Below are 12,161 nucleotides of genomic sequence, written 5' to 3'. Positions count from 1 at the left end.
TGGTGCTTTTTCATTTAACATTATATAAGTGCTTCTCCTTGACATGAAAAATTCTTTAGTTCTTAGTTGCTTAGTAATCCTAACATGTTTAATTTCATACAATCAACCAGAAAACATAGAAAAAGCAAATCAATACGTATCAAAAGGCAGTGATTAAAAGAAAACACATATTTCCTTTGACAGAAGAATGATCTTATTTTTTTCAAATGCTTAGCAGTGACCATGGCTTCACAAACCTAGAAGTGACACCCTGGAGCGTTTTCAGGAAAGGCCTGTAGAACCTACTGTGTATAATCTCAAAGCAAAAACACATACAAGTAAAAACTGAGGCAAACTGCCCAGAGGAAATCTAAATTACAAACACTTTAATCTAAACTGAATGTTACATGTCTGGTCATAGACTACAATACAGCAGGGCTAATCCTCTGGTTCTCCTTATATTACAGTCCAGACCACATTACAACAGAGAGGTAACTAAACCCATGTGGGAGGTTGGGTCAAAGCCTTCTCATTTCTGTGGGTGCTGATCTGAAGTTTCCTCCCGCATCTGAGACTATCCGCCCATTTTGGCAGAACATTTGTGCAAAACCATAATTTCACATATGGAACTCCCAAGTCACCCATCTGGCTCCACCCACCTTATTTTTTGGGTTGAAAATGTGTCACAGGAACAAATGTTATCTCCCATGATTCCCAAAACAATAACGATCCAACAGCACCATTAAGTTCACCGAAACTGTGTTAATGGTGGTATTAGTGCCCTGCTCCTCTATTCTCCCCTGTAAGATGGGTTTATCAAGGTACTGTGTGTGTGTATATATATAATTATCTTCCCTAATCTGAAAGTTGTGCTTAGTTTTCATTTTGGATAAGTACTCATCTTTTTGATAATTTATCATTATAATGGCTCCAGTGGACATAGACACACATTCTGATTGTCATAAGGGAGTCTTATATCTTATTGGGCATACCGAACGACAATGGACGAGGTGGTGAAATGGGACCATTTTAAAATCAAAGGCCAGGCTTTTTTTTTTTTTTTTGGCCTCTGCCGCTTCACTTACTTCGCCCGATATCAGCCCACTTATTCTCTGCAGGGAAACTTTGTACTGGGGCCGAGCGAGAGAGACTCGTCGCCCTCAGTTACAGCGCGTCGGGCCCCGCCTTAGGCAAGGCGATTCCGGAGCGACAGCGGCCACTGCCAGCAGCGCACGCGGCCTAGGCGGACCCGCGCCCGCCCACCCGCCGCGCGGCCCAGTGCACGCCGGTCCCGCCGCCAGCCGCTGACTCCGCGGACAGGAGCCGTCCCGCCCGGTAGCTCCTCGCCAGCCGCACGCCCATGCTCTCGGGCACCAGGAGGGCTCGCCAGCTCTTCCACCGTCTCTTCCCGGTCCCGAGAATGGACGACCACGCCTCTAAGATCCTCAGCCCCCAGAAAGCCCTGCCGGGCCGGAAAGAGGCGATCCTCGTGGCGGGTAAGGACGCGGGCACGCACAGAGGGCACGCTCTCGTCGCTGCGCACGCGCGCCAGCGCCCGGCGGCTGCGCGTCCTCCGCCCGTGCCAAAGGAAGCCGTGGGCTGGCCTCGGGCGGGTCGTTAGGCTGGGGTCTGCGCAGGCGCGGAGAGGCATCGGCAGGGTGGTCGCTCCTCTTTCTTTGTTTAGCTCCTTACGCCCTAAAACAGCACAAGACCCTTTGACGGAATCTAGTTTGCTGGTGTAACTTACCTAGGGTGCAGATACCTGGGCGGCTCCAAACTTTGGGCAGGAAAAGCTGAGCCGCTTTCCGCCCTTTCTCACAGGTGCGCGCGCGCGGTGCTGGGTCTGTGCCTCCCCTTTCCTTTCTCTTTTGCACCGGTCACTTAACAGCAATGGTGCCGTGTTTTGTTGTCACTGGAAGCAGTGGAATGATACAGGACGATGAAAACTGCAGTTTTGAAATTGTATCTCAGCCCAGTGTTCTGGTTGCAGGAATGATCCTCAGGCCTCCATTATGCTCCAGGATCGTTCGGTTTCTCCCAGTTGGCAGGAGCTGCCCCTGGCCCTGTGCTTCCGGGTCTGCCCGTGTGCATCAGTCGTGTGGAGGTGTCAGTTTTAGAGCTGTGCTTCCCAAACTTAAAAATAACTTTACAATCTCATACCAGTACTTTTGGAAAATACAAAAATGAAATGCTAGAAAAATGATCACGTGCTTGGATGCCCAGTAACGTTTAACACTCAAAGTTTTCAAAACCTTACGTCTCAATTTCTGTCGCAGACCCGGAGCGGTTTGCAGACACCACAGGTCCACCAACCTGAGGACCATACTTGGAGCAGAATTACCTTGGGGCAGCGCTTCTCGAAGTGTGGCCCCAACAATTTGTGTTTTAAACAAGCCCTCCACGGGATTCTAATACACCCGCGTAGTTTGTAAACCACTGCCTTAGGGATGTTGGAGAATTAAGTGGTGATTAGTCGTTTACATATGGCCCAATGCCGATGAATCCTGCATTTGAAATTTCCTAGAAATTCTTATATTTTTCTTTTCCTAAAAGAATTGTCGAGTATATATAAGAGGGGGTCATAGTGAGGATATGCATATCATATACTATACTCAATATGAGATTGGAAAAGGTAGAGGTTTTTTGGATTGGAGGCAGTTTGGAAATGGATGCTGTGTGACCTGTTTCTCATTCACTGTATTAGCAGTTCTGTTTCCTATGCCCCCATCACTTCACCTCCAACTCATTGCCAGCCCTAAAGGTTTATGTTATTTTTGACTCAAGTTCAGAGAATGAGTTTCCGGAAAAAATCCAGATTGACTCTACCTACCTCTAAACTATAACCCGATTGTCTGAATTTATCTTAAAAATACTCTTTTATGAACCAGGATTTATAAATGGATATTTAAAGGCTATGCTGTCTCCATGCTGAACTTCTCCAGCTTGTACTGAACTTGCTCTTTATACACTACCGTGCTTTTGGTATGCCCTCCCAGACATCTAAAAACCAAATGAACCAAACACTCTTGATCGGATTTCCAAACTGGTTCAAGATCAAGATTGTCCAGAGTTTCGTTCTGCTTTATCTTAACCAAAGTCTTCCCAATCATTTCCTTGTTATATAAATGACGCTTTTGGTAAAGATAACCAACAAGACAGAAACGAGCCAACGATTTCTTTTGCATATCCACATATTAACTCTAACTGCGAAACCTCAGGACTTGGTTCTTTTCCAGGCTCTTCTGTCTTTTTATATAGCTGTGTGTTCATCTCTGTATCTGGGCCAGTAAACTTTTTTGGTATAGGGCCAAGGCTGCAATGCCTATGTCCTTGTTGTTCAGTTGTTGGGACTCCCCCTCCCCCCAAATATTTAAATTTTAGATTGTGGCCTTTCTAATCTCCACTCCTGGTACTATTCCTGCCTTGACACGTTCCTGAAAGTTCTGACTGGCCCCAGAAATGGGCAGTGTTACCTCTGTGGGTTTCAGTGGCTGTAAGCTTGAAGCTTCTGGACTTAATATTATTGTTTTGAAAGTTAAATTCATCTCTACTCCAACCTCTAATCTGTTTAACAGCGCTTCACTTCTCTGTATTACCTCTATCTGTGTCTGCTGTTATTTGCTCCCTGACTCTCTCAAAAGTTCTGTGACAAAAGCATCACCTTCTGATTTTAGAAGACAAGGCCTGTCTGTTGAGTGTCTGACTCAGCCTAGTACCAGGTGTGCCCTATTACCAAATACTTTCGGTGTGAAGGGTTATCTTCTTAGCTTTAATCCTACCTTTTTCTTTTTTTTTTTTTTTGTGAGGAAGATCTGAGCTAACATCCATGCCAGTCCTCCTCTTTTTGCTGAGGAAGACTGGCCCTGAGCTAACATCAGTGTCGATCTTCCTCCACTTTATGTGGGACGCCGCCACAGCATGGCCTGACAAGTAACGCACTGGTGCGTGTCCGGGATCTGAACCCGGGCCGCCAGCAGCTGAGGGTGAGCACTTAACCGCACGCCATGGGGCTGGCCCTGTTTTTTTGTATTCTTAAGGAAACTTAGAGCCTTTTATAAACTGCAGCCTAGTAGTAGATTTCTACTTTGTGAGAAGGTAAGATTCAATCCTTCAAACTTCTTAATGTTTAATTCCTCCCAGGCTGCCTAGAGTGGATCAAAACATGACTAGGCCTCCTTTGGGTGATTGGTTATTATTTATCATTGTTTTGTAGGTGTTAGCCAATGCAGAAAGAAGGCAATTAGAGATGTACAAATTGACAAATAGAAGGTAAAACTAACACCGTTTGCAGATGATAAGATTATATACCTGGAAAATCCAAGAGAATTTAGTAAGGTGTCAGAGTATGTACTTAACTAGACAGAAACCAATAGCTTTACTCTGTATAAACAACTTGCTAGAAAATATATTGGAAGAAAACACCCCATTTATAATAGCAACCAAAATAAATTTAGGAATAAACTTTGCAAAATATATGCAAGACCTATATGAAGAAAAGCCAGCCTTGGTGGGCTAGTGGTTAAGATTTGGCGCTCTCGCTGCCTCGGCCCGGGTTCCTTTTCCTGGTCAGGGAACCCGTCTGTCTGGTTGTCATACTGTGTCATGGTATGTGGTATGATATGTGTTGCTGTGATGCTGAAAGCTATGCCACCAGTATTTCAAATACCCGCGGGGTCACCTGTGGTGGACAGGTTTCAGTGGACCATCCAGACTAGACAGACTAGGAAAATGGACCTGGCCACCCACTGCCAAAACAATTGGCCATAAAAACCCTGTGAATAGCAGCGGAGCATTGTCTGATATAGCACCCAAAGGTGAGAGGATGGTGCAAAAAGACCGGGCATGGTTCTGCTCTGCTGTCCACAGGGTCGCTAGGAGTTGGAATTGACTCCACAACAAATGTGAAGAAAACTTTAAAACACTACTGAAGGACACAAAAGAAGACTTGAACAAATGGCAAGACATACCAGGTTCTTGGATGGGAAGATTGAACAGGAAACATATATCAGTTCTTCCTAAGTTAATTTCTAAAGGTAATATGGTTTCCATAAAAATGCAAATGATATATTTGTTTTGTTCTAGAACTGGACACACTAATTTAAAAAATTCATAGGAAAAATAAACAGGAATAGTTATGGTAATTGTAAAAGAAGGGAGCCCTACCAGATTGTAAAAGTAAAGCTTAATAATTTAAACAGTGTGGTACTGGTCTGTGTACTGTTACTGGTACTGACCATGATAGGTCAATGGATCAGAATAGAAAGATCAGAAATTCTTAAATACATATGGGAATGTAGCATATGATAAAGGTGATATCTTAAATCAGTGGGGAAAAAATGGAATATTCAATAAGTGGTTGTGGGACAACTGGGTAGCCATATGGGAAAAACACCCCAACAAGTTGGATCTGTACTTCACATCTTATGCCAGGATAAGTTCCAAAAGACATATGATGATAATAGCTCATGCTTATTGAATGCCTACTATATGCCAGGCCCTGTAGTAATTATTTTACATTTATGTTTAATCTTCATGGGAACCCAACGAGGTAGTAACTATTATTATCCCCATTTGTAGATGTGGAAACTGAGGCCCATAGAGATTAGGTCACTTATCCAAGGTCATATAGGTAATAAGTGGTCAATCTGGGCTATGAAGTAGGCAGTTTGGCTCTAGAGTTTGTGATCTTAACTACTATACTGTTTTTCCATTTAGTAAAATGTGGAAAATGAAACAATTTAAGTGTGAGAAAGGGAGAATTCCTTTATAATCTTAGTATGAGGAAAGCTGTTCTAACCATGACTTGAAAATCAGAAGACTGAAAAGATTGATAAATTTGATCACATCAAAATAAAAATCTTCTGCAGGCAGAAATTACCATAAGCAAATTCAAGAGACAAACTGGGGTAAATATTTGCACCTCGTGTCATAGGTGGACTAGTCTCCCTAATATATAAGAAGCTCCTAGAAATTAATAAGGAAACACCCAGATCCAATAGAAAAATAGGCAAAAGTTACGAACAGTTTATAGAAAAGGAAGTACAATTGGCTCTTAAACATATAAAACGATGATCAACTTCACTCACAATGAGGAGGATGCAAAAACGATTTTTCATTTTTCAGATTGATGAAAATCCAGAACTTTGATGATACACTCTGTCGGTAAATCTTAAGGAAAAAGGGGCTCTTGTACCTTGCTGGTGAGAGTGTAAATTGGCTTAGCTCTTATGGAAGGCAATTTGGCAGTATCTATAAAAAATTTAACTGCATATACCTTTTGCCCCAGGAATTCAATTTCTGGGAGTTTATCCTACAGACACTCTTGCACGTATGTGAAGTGATGAATGAATCAGGTTATTCTCTGCAGCTTTGTTTGCAGTAGTCAAAGATTGGAAACAACCCAAATGCACATCAGTAGGGGTTAGTTAAATAAATCATGGTTTGTCCTCACAACGGAATATGCAGCTGTAAAAAAGAACATGGAAAATCTATATGAATGGGTATGGAGAGATTGCCAAGATATAGTGTTAAGTGAAAAAAGCAAGGGCAGAACAGTGTTATATAGTATGCTAACTTTTGTGTGAACAGGGAGGAAAATAATAATATGTATGCACAAAGGAACTTTGAAAGGATAGCTAAGAAACTAATAGCTAGGGAGAGATCTATGCAGTGAGCTGAAGATGGATGGGAAGCACATGTGGGAGACTTCACTTCATGCTTTTTTATAACTTTTGATTCTTATAATGTGACTGTGTTACTGAATTAAATAACCCCACTTTGAAGATGATCTCTCTCTGCTGTTTTTAGTCTAATTGACCACCTTTCTATCATCTTCTGTCATCCCTATTTCAAGTTCTTTTTTTTTTTTTTTTAATTTTACACTCTTTCTTGTCAAGTAGGTCTTTTTTTCTTCTCCAATTTGCTTTTGTAATCAAAATCTACATTTTGGCGTGATTTAAAAATCTAAATTTAGAGGGTGAAATTGGAATAAGTTAATCCAAGTCATTTTACATTTCATAAATATTCATTTTTATTGAAGCATCAATTGTGGTGGCATCATTTATACAAAGAAAAGATCTTTGGGGACAAATTCCTTCCACTATTATGTAGAAGGCATTATGTGTATTTCTTTTATTTTGAGTGATGTACATAGACTTTTAAAATCATAGAAAACAATTTTCCTTTTAGAAAAATTTTCTGCAATGTGTGATTAATTTCTAAGTTGTCACAGGACACAGAACTATTGTTTCTCCTCTTTGCATCCTGTCTAAAGCTCTTTATTTTACCTTCTGTTTCAAAACCCTCAGTGTTCCCCTGAAGTCCCTGGGATAAGGGTATTCCATATCTCCCAGGATCTGATCCTTACCTTCCCAGCCTTTCTTCCCACTGTGCCCCTCTAAAACCTCATCTTCTGGCTAACATGTGTTTCAGTGTTTTGCCTCTAGAATTGCTTGTGAGATTCTACCCAAGTGGGTTCCACACTCCAATCTTTTCCTTTAGTCATTCATTAAATGCCTGCTTAGGTAAAATATTGTGTTTTCCATCTATCTTTATCCCACCTCTTCCTCAAAACTTGCCCTGCTTGAATTCCATTTCTCCTATAAACCTACCCCTTTTGTCTCCAACCTAAGTGAGCCCTTTCTTTTCTATTGGACAAATAATTATGTACTATTTTATGAATCCTTCTATTGGATCTTGCATTGTTACTTAGATGTTTTGTTGCTACCCAAGTTATTAAATCTATGTCTTAGCACCCCATGTGAGGGTGAGCTCCCCAGAGAGATGGCTGCGCAGAGGAGGAGCCGTGTTGCACTCCTTGAAGGGAGGGGTTGGGCCGTGTTTGATCCTTATTTTATCCTCTAGTCTATAGCGCTTCACAAAGGGCACTGCCTACATCAGGCACTCAGTAATGGTCTGTGGATATCCGGCTGTCTTGACATGAGTACAGCCATGTTTGGCCACTCCATTGACCTACAGCCACCAGCACAAAAAGAAATATAAAAGCTGCTTTCTGCGTGGTGGGAACTGGCCCTTCTCCCACGGAGAGAGTTGCAAGTTGTAACATTTCAAGGCTCTTGGAGCGTCGTAGCACGGGATGGACTGGCCATCTGTGCCGGGCTAAGACGATAACCAAAGAGAACAATGCACGTACACAATTACTGGGCTGGGACGTTAGCCAAGGGGCTCAATGCACATACGCCACTGATAACCATTTGTGCATGGGAACACTGGATGCTTGCTCTGTAAACTCTGTAACTGCTTATATAAACTGCTGGAGACTGAGACCCGGTGAGAGTTCCACCTGTGGAAGGGACACCTTGCCCAGGACGTGTGATCCTTGCCCAGCCGCATCGATTGACAGGACTCTCCCGGCAGTGGGGCGTGGATATTGTGAGTTTTTGATTTGATGTGAAGTAATTGATTTGATATGAAGTAATTGATCTGATGTGTTCTCTTTTCGGTCAACCTCGTGTTTCTCTTTCCGGTTGATTTGTGTCATTTCCCTTCAGTCGATCTGGTGTTTCCCTTTCCGATCGATCTGATGTTTTTCCCTCTTATTATATGACCTATTCGGATCTGCTGCTATCTCAGCCGATGTGGATGTTTTCCCTTTCCAGTTGAGCTGGTGTTTTTTCCCTCTTATTATTTGACCTATTCGGATCTGTTTGCAGACTATCGCCTTTACTATCCTCTATATAATAAAATATACCTTCAGTCCATTTGTTTGGAGTGGAAAGTTTCTTTTATGTCTCCGCTCGAATCCCCGAACCTCTCATAACACCGGCAAAGTATGGTTAATGCCTGAAAACAAAGACCAAAAAGGTGGTCTTTTTGTGTAACTGTTGTGTGACCAGTTTGACACAGAGAAGCTAACATAGCTGACCTTTTGTCCATGGGCTATGTACTCTAAATTGTTTTTCTACTAATGGTGATAAATTTGTGCTGATTTCCAACTTTCCTCTCAGTCACTCTTGTGACCAGTGGTAAACTTTTCTCCTGGCCAGGATGAATGGTGGGGAGCCCTTGTCTTTAAATCTCTGATCAGGGACTTGCTAGGAATCTGCAGCAGCAGTGGAGAAGGAGGTGTCATGTTCAGCACAATCCATGTGGGGCTGTGGCCTGCTACCCTCAGGTTCAGGGGTCACTGTGAGCCCCTGCCTTGGCTGGGGGAGGGAGGAGAGTGAGGACAGCTGAGGCGGGGAATGGGAGGTGGGTCAGGTGAGGAGACATCAGCCTGTGGCATGGGCCCCAAGAGAGCCAGCGGCCTCCAGGCTCTCAGCAAGGACCAGAGTGGAGGCCTCTTTGCTTGGCTTGGTCCGGCCTCTTCACAGGCCCCAGTGGCCTGCCAGCTGTCACCCCTGCTGCTTTGGCAGATGGCCAGGCCCCTTCCCATGCCACAGCAGCTGGCTGGCCCTGCCATCCTGTGCCAGCCAAAATCATCGAACCCTGGATGAGGTACGAAAAACTGAATTCTGCAAAAGATGGTTTTGAGGTGTCAATGTATGATCAGTGAAAGTTGTGGATCTTCTATCCTATTCTTTCATCTGTCTTCCATCATAAATTTCTAGTTTTTCTGAGAGTATCACAGCATCTAATGTTTTGTGAAAATGTAGCACTAGACTGCAAATACTTGAGGGCAGGAATCATCTTATTCTTTGTGCCTGGAACACAGCAGTCTGACAATAAATATTTGTTGAATGAGTGTAGCATGTTGCGTTGTGAGCTCTGAGAGGTGCACCCCTCTGAGCAGCATCATACATAATAGACATACACATATTATGTATTATGGCACATAATAGTAAATGTTAGAATGAGTAATGAAGAGGAGAACAGTGCATTGAAGAAGAAACCATGCTGGTTTCCATGTTACTGGTTTTTCCTATCAGAAAACTTTATCAGCTGGACAAAATTTCTGCAGTCAAATGGAAATGTATGTGATAAGGAGTGGGCCATATTTGATGAATGGAGTGGCAGTCCACCCTGTTACATGATGGCAGTCTCTTTACCTGCCACTTCCTCTCCTTCCTGTAGTTCAGAGCATCAGCCCAGGCTTGGCTGCACAGAGCTGAGTTTCTGCCATGCTGCCCAGAGCTTTAGCTACATGAAATTTCTAGTGGCCCATGGGCGTGTCATCATAGCAGTTCAATTATTTTAACTTGTATCTATCTCCTTACAAAGTTTTAAGCTAAGAGATGTAAGAGGTTGAGAGTGTCTGACAATGGCCTTATCTTACATAAGAGGAATGGGCATTTGCTGGCATCGCCTGCTTCATTGCCCTCATTTTACTGCTTTACTCTTTCTACCTTTCTTCTCATGGATGACTAGCTTCTTTCCAACCACCGTCATCTGTGGATGGCTCCTGAAATCTATAACTCATCTTGCAAAAGTTCCACATTTCCATTTCCAAATACTTACAGGATGTGGATGTCCTGCCGTAACCCTAAACTCAGTTCTGAAACCAAACTTACCATTTTCCCTTCAAAACATTGGATACATATTTTAATATCCTCCTTTCTGTCAGTGGCACTACTATGCTCTCAAGTCCCCAAATCCTTAGCCACATTCATCTTTGATCTCTGCCTTTGTATTTAATATATCCCTCCTCCAATAAGTCTTGATTGTTCGTTGCCTTCTGTATTAGTCAGGGTTCCCCAGAGAAACAGAACCAACAGAATATACATAGATATATAGAAAGAGATTTATTATGAAGGATTGGCTCAGGTGGTAATGGAGGCTGAGAAGTCCAAGATCTGTCGTCTGCAAGCTGGAGACCCAGGATAGCTGGTGCTGTAATTCCAGTCCAGCCCTGAAGGCCTGAGAACCAAGGGAGCCAGTGGTATAAGTCTTGGTCTGAGTCCTAAGGCCCAAGAACCAGGAGCATCTGAGGCAGGAGCAGATGGTTGTCCCAACTCAAGCAGAGAGAGCGAATGCACTTTTCCTCCACCTTTTTGTTCTAATCTGATTGGACTGGATCAGGCCACATTGGTGGGGGCCATCTTCTTTACTCAGTGTCAAATGCTAATCTTTTCTGGAAAAACCTTCACAGACACACCCAGAAATAATGTCTTACCAGCTATCTGGGCATCTCTTAGCCAGGTCAAGTTGACACATAAAATTAACCATCACACTTTCCATGGTCTCTGCCTTCCCTCTCCCCAATCTATTGTGAGCACCACTATCGGACATCTGTTTAAACCTCACATTTCATTCTGCCACTGCTTAGGAAATAGTGGTGACTATGTGATCTGTGTGATGACACTCCTCATCCTGGAGTTAGAAACTTCCTGTAACTGGCTGCTGGTCTCAGTGTTGCAGATCTCTGCTTCCACCCCTGAGCCCACTCCTGCTCTTAGCTCTTTCCTCCCAGGATGTGTGCTTTCTTCCTCACAACCCATCTAAATCTTCCTGGGCAAATCAAGGCTAAACACAGTTCTTCCCCTTCCGGGCTGCCTTGTGGGAACTGTTTCAGAAGATGGCTCTTAGGGTTGGAGGTGGAGCTATGGCTTGGGACCCTATTTTGTGCTTTATTCCAATATGTCTCCTTAGGGAGGTGACGGTTGAGTTTCTTTAATATATCTGGAGCTCAGTGATTGCTATATGTTTCCTGAACTCCCAGCCAGGTTATGGTGCCCTGCTGGCATGGCCGGAGTTTTTGGATTACAACAGCTAAGCTGCTTGGTTTTCTGGTAACTTTCCCCTGGATGTCCTGTCAAAATGTTCTTCCCATAATACTTAACTACTTTGACTCATGATGCTGTTCAAAGATAAACTGAGGCATATTAAAAGTTTTAAGAGTTTATTTGAGCAAAAATCAATTTGAATTGGGCAGCATCCAGTCTAGCAGATAGAGAGGAGCTCCAAGGAGCTGTACAAAATGAAAGACTTTTATAGGCAGAAGGGAGTGGGGACAAGGAACTTACACTAGGCAAAAAAGCGGTTAAGTTATTACAGGGTTACTTTCCTCTGGGGGATGGCAGGGCTCTATCAAGGCAATTAACTAACTATTGCTGATCAGGTGATTCCTGATTGACTGGTTTAAGATTTAATTTCTGGGAGAGCGGAAACTGTAACTAAGTTCAGTCTTGGTTTGGTGATGTGGGTCTTAGCTAAAGCGGCTCCATTTTTGGCCTGTTGTCTTGTTTTTTTTTTTTGTTTGTTTTTTTAAACAATGCCACATGCTT

At 43.1% G+C, this 12,161-nt stretch overlaps 1 protein-coding gene across 4 annotated transcripts in view; it reads left to right on the top strand.

The window, feature by feature from the left end:
* Positions 1-1,256: 1,256 nt before the first annotated feature.
* Positions 1,257-12,161, top strand: part of MSRA (methionine sulfoxide reductase A) — a 405,431-nt gene continuing 394,526 nt past the window's right edge. For 2 of the 4 annotated variants that reach the window (XM_058550414.1, XM_058550413.1), the window contains exon 1: positions 1,261-1,475. In XM_058550414.1, coding sequence (XP_058406397.1) covers positions 1,340-1,475 — 136 coding nt within the window. In that variant the 5' untranslated portion in view covers positions 1,261-1,339. Of the gene's footprint in view, positions 1,476-12,161 lie in introns of all 4 variants that reach the window. The other 2 variants (XM_058550412.1, XM_058550411.1) reach the window with 2 other exon arrangements.

The sequence above is a fragment of the Diceros bicornis genome, chromosome 11, assembly GCF_020826845.1.
Source record: "Diceros bicornis minor isolate mBicDic1 chromosome 11, mDicBic1.mat.cur, whole genome shotgun sequence".
In the NCBI taxonomy this organism is placed as follows: Eukaryota; Metazoa; Chordata; class Mammalia; order Perissodactyla; family Rhinocerotidae; genus Diceros; species Diceros bicornis.
Note: the sequence above shows the minus strand (reverse complement) of the source record. Positions and strands in the feature narration are given on the sequence as shown.